Genomic DNA, 3,834 nt, shown 5'->3' with positions numbered 1-3,834 from the left:
GCTGATTAACATCCCTGCTATAGGAGACCATTCATAATGAATGTGTCCTTATTACAATAGGGTTGCATGTGTACATCATACCTCGTGTCATTATGAGTTGTGAAATAAGGTTTGTTACAGGTTTTGGTTTTTCCATTGATGTTTTGAGGTTACACATATAGCTCGTTAGCACATATAGCTCGTTAGCACATATAGCTCGTTGGCACATATAGCTCGTTAGCACATATAGCTCGTTGGCACATATAGCTCGTTGGCACATATAGCTCGTTAGCACATATAGCTCGTTGGCACATATAGCTCGTTGGCACATATAGCTCGTTAGCACATATATCTCGTTGGCACATATAGCTCGTTAGCACATATAGCTCGTTAGCACATATAGCTCGTTGGCACATATAGCTCGTTGGCACATATAGCTCGTTAGCACATATAGCTCGTTGGCACATATAGCTCGTTGGCACATATAGCTCGTTGGCACATATAGCTCGTTGGCACATATAGCTCGTTGGCACATATAGCTCGTTGGCACATATAGCTCGTTGGCACATATAGCTTGTTGGCACATATAGCTCGTTGGCACATATAGCTTGTTGGCATATATAGCTCGTTGGCACATATAGCTGCACGTATAGCTCGTTGGCACATATAGCTCGTTAGCACATATAGCTCGTTAGCACATATAGCTCGTTGGCACATATAGCTCGTTGGCACATATAGCTCGTTGGCACATATAGCTCGTTGGCACGTATAGCTCGTTGGCACATATAGCTCGTTGGCACATATAGCTCGTTAGCACATATAGCTCGTTAGCACATATAGCTCGTTAGCACATATAGCTCGTTAGCACATATAGCTCGTTGGCACATATAGCTCGTTGGCACATATAGCTCGTTGGTATGTGCTCGTTGGCACATATAGCTCGTTGGCACATATAGCTCGTTGGCACATATAGCTCGTTAGCACATATAGCTCGTTGGCACATATAGCTCGTTGGCACATATAGCTCGTTGGCACATATAGCTCGTTGGCACATATAGCTCGTTGGCACATATAGCTCGTTGGCACATATAGCTCGTTGGCACATATAGCTTGTTGGCACATATAGCTCGTTGGCACATATAGCTTGTTGGCACATATAGCATATAGTTGTTACGTATAGCTCGTTGGCACATATAGCTCGTTAGCACGTATAGCTCGTTGGCACATATAGCTCGTTAGCACATATAGCTCGTTGGCACATATAGCTTGTTGGCACATATAGCTCGTTGGCACATATAGCTCGTTGGCACATATAGCTCGTTGGCACATATAGCTCGTTAGCACGTATAGCTCGTTGGCACATATAGCTCGTTAGCACATATAGCTCGTTAGCACATATAGCTCGTTAGCACATATAGCTCGTTGGCTCGTAGGGCGCACCGATTGGTGTCACCTCTTCAGTCAGTATGTGTTACACCTGTGCAGGTTGTCATCTCGTTAATGCCTTGAGAGATGTGGAGAGTCAACACCTTTAGTTGGCTCTCCCTATAAAGCAATCCTTTATACTATTTTGTTTTGCGATCCCTTTTAGGTTTGCTTCCTGTCTTTAAGTTTACTGTGGGAGTTTTTTCTTTTGTTTGCCTCGTCTCGGGCAAATTTAGTGGGATGCTCATGGTGGGTGTATTTTAGGTCCCAGTTGTTGTTGCTAAGTCAATTTTCAAAACCCTTCCTAAAACCCCACCTGTTTCGTTTTGATTGTTGGTCAGTGACTCTTTGCTGGTAGTTCCCTCTTTTGTTTCAGCGACATTTAATTTATTGTTGCTGGGGAACGTATCATTATCGACCCCGGCATAAACATGATGACTATGTACGTGACGACGTCATCTATCCGCTGCAGCGATGTGCCATTCTATAGGACAATTAAAAAAATGTTTTTACCTTTTATTTATTTATTTATTTTTATTTTTATTAACAACAAATCAATACATAAAGCACATGAGGGAACACAAGCATACATAGATTACAAACAATGGAGCTAGGGGGTACAATATCACATTACAATTACACAAGGACCTTAAGGGACATGCATATACTTACTATAGGACATTAAACGTGACAGAATATATCAATGACATCACGTTGGAATGTGAAGTGGCTATTTACATGTTTAAGTGTTTAATACGGGCTATTGTAACCATGTTATAATTAGGTAATTAAGTAGTCTAATTTAAGCAGCTACTAAAGTTGTCAAAATGTCTAATACATCTTATTGTAACTATAGCAAGATTGGACACTTACATTTCAACATCCAAAATAATGATTTCCACATGCATGGCAAAATGGGACGATTTCTATCACTATTGTAACTTTAGAGAAACGAACCAAACAAAGCCCAACAAATGTATCCAAATGTATCCATCCATCAACAAAAAGTTAACTTTAAGTTCCAGTACTGTCAACTAGCCTACCTTCTCTCCGGTCATGGCATGAAGTCCCTCTCGGACTTTAGCGAAGGAGCCCTCTCCCAGTTTCCTCCCGATCAAGTAGTTTCCCACACGCTTGGTATGGTAGAAGTTCCGCAGGATATCCACGGCAGGACTGCTTAGGGACGCCGGGACAACGTTCTCGTTGTTGGGGGTAGAGGCGGGGGCTTTACCCCCGTGTAACCGAGGACTGTCAACCACCATGTCGAAGTCAGCGGCTGGCATAACCGCCTCTAACTGTCAAACTACAAACGGTTTGTTTGGTTTGAGCCGGTATGTTTTTGTTCCTCGCTCTCCTCTGCGCTCTAAACGGGGTCTGTTATGTATGTGAGGTGCATCTGAGGTAAAGTCTGCCTGTCCGGTGCCCAGTCACAAATAGTTGTAAATACTTAACGGAAATCCGAGCTAACCTGTTCAATCTAGAAGCGACGGCATGTTTGCGTGCACTCAGCAGTTTCTTGAGATTGTTCAGAGATGACGCGTCCAAACGTTTTCAATCACTTTATGTAACGGTCCCATATAGAGAATATAAATCAAAATTGGCTTTTTGACGGAGGAAAAAATATAAATATTGCAAAACGTTGTTAGAAAGACTAGAAGTCCGTGTAAATATCCTTAAATCCTGCGAGAAACAAACGAAAGTGTTGTTCATTCAACTTCTCTCTCTGTCACTCTCAAACTGTTCTATAATGAGCGCTCCTTTGCGTTGGGCGATTACTGAATAGACTGTTGAATGTGAAGCACGCTGTTTGGTTCGAAGCGACTTTCCCGGTTCAGTGGGTGGGCGTTAACTGTTTGTGTGAAAAAGCTCCCCGACTTGGTAACCGGGCTGAACTGTAATCCTATCAGAAGCGGCGGCGGGAGGAGACGTGAGATCCAGAGACCCAAACCCCGCCCCTACGACCACGCTTCTTCTCCGTCTCTCCTCATCTCCAAATACAGCAGCTCTCCCTGCAAGCTCAAACAAAGCCAGGTCTAACTCACCCGGAGACTGGCTACAGGGATGATATCATAATGCTTTCTCTCTGCCCTGATTGGAAGGTGACTCCTGGTAGTTAAAGAACACGGACTTTGATTAATGAGCCTATTGATTTGTCTTGCTGTTTGGAGAAAGATTGACCCCTTCTCCTTCACCTAAAGGGACTCGTCTTCAAAACAGATAGACAGAATAGCCTACACCATGAGGTTATTTTATTGGCCATTCATATTCTTAACTGATAGGATTTCAGTTCAGCCCGGGTACCTTATGTAGGCACTATATGCAAATATAGGGGCGTGTGTTGCATGTCTTCTCGGAACAAAGAATCTGTTGATTTATGAAGTGGTATGTTGCGTAAAAGGGTTGTGCCTCTCCATTCCAAGCGTTCTGATG

The 3,834-nt window shown here is 43.1% G+C and overlaps 1 protein-coding gene across 1 annotated transcript in view; it reads right to left on the bottom strand.

Annotated features, from left to right (window-relative positions):
* Positions 1-3,227, bottom strand: part of LOC115125808 (hormonally up-regulated neu tumor-associated kinase homolog A-like) — a 36,234-nt gene extending 33,007 nt beyond the window's left edge. Inside the window, exon 1 of the mRNA XM_065004971.1 lies at positions 2,448-3,227. Within this exon, the coding sequence (XP_064861043.1) occupies positions 2,448-2,687 (240 nt within the window). The 5' untranslated portion in view covers positions 2,688-3,227. The remainder of the gene's footprint in view (positions 1-2,447) is intronic.
* Between the last annotated feature and the right edge of the window lie 607 nt (positions 3,228-3,834).

The sequence above is a fragment of the Oncorhynchus nerka genome, linkage group LG19 (genome assembly GCF_034236695.1).
Source record: "Oncorhynchus nerka isolate Pitt River linkage group LG19, Oner_Uvic_2.0, whole genome shotgun sequence".
Lineage (NCBI taxonomy): Eukaryota > Metazoa > Chordata > Actinopteri > Salmoniformes > Salmonidae > Oncorhynchus > Oncorhynchus nerka.
Note: the sequence above shows the minus strand (reverse complement) of the source record. Positions and strands in the feature narration are given on the sequence as shown.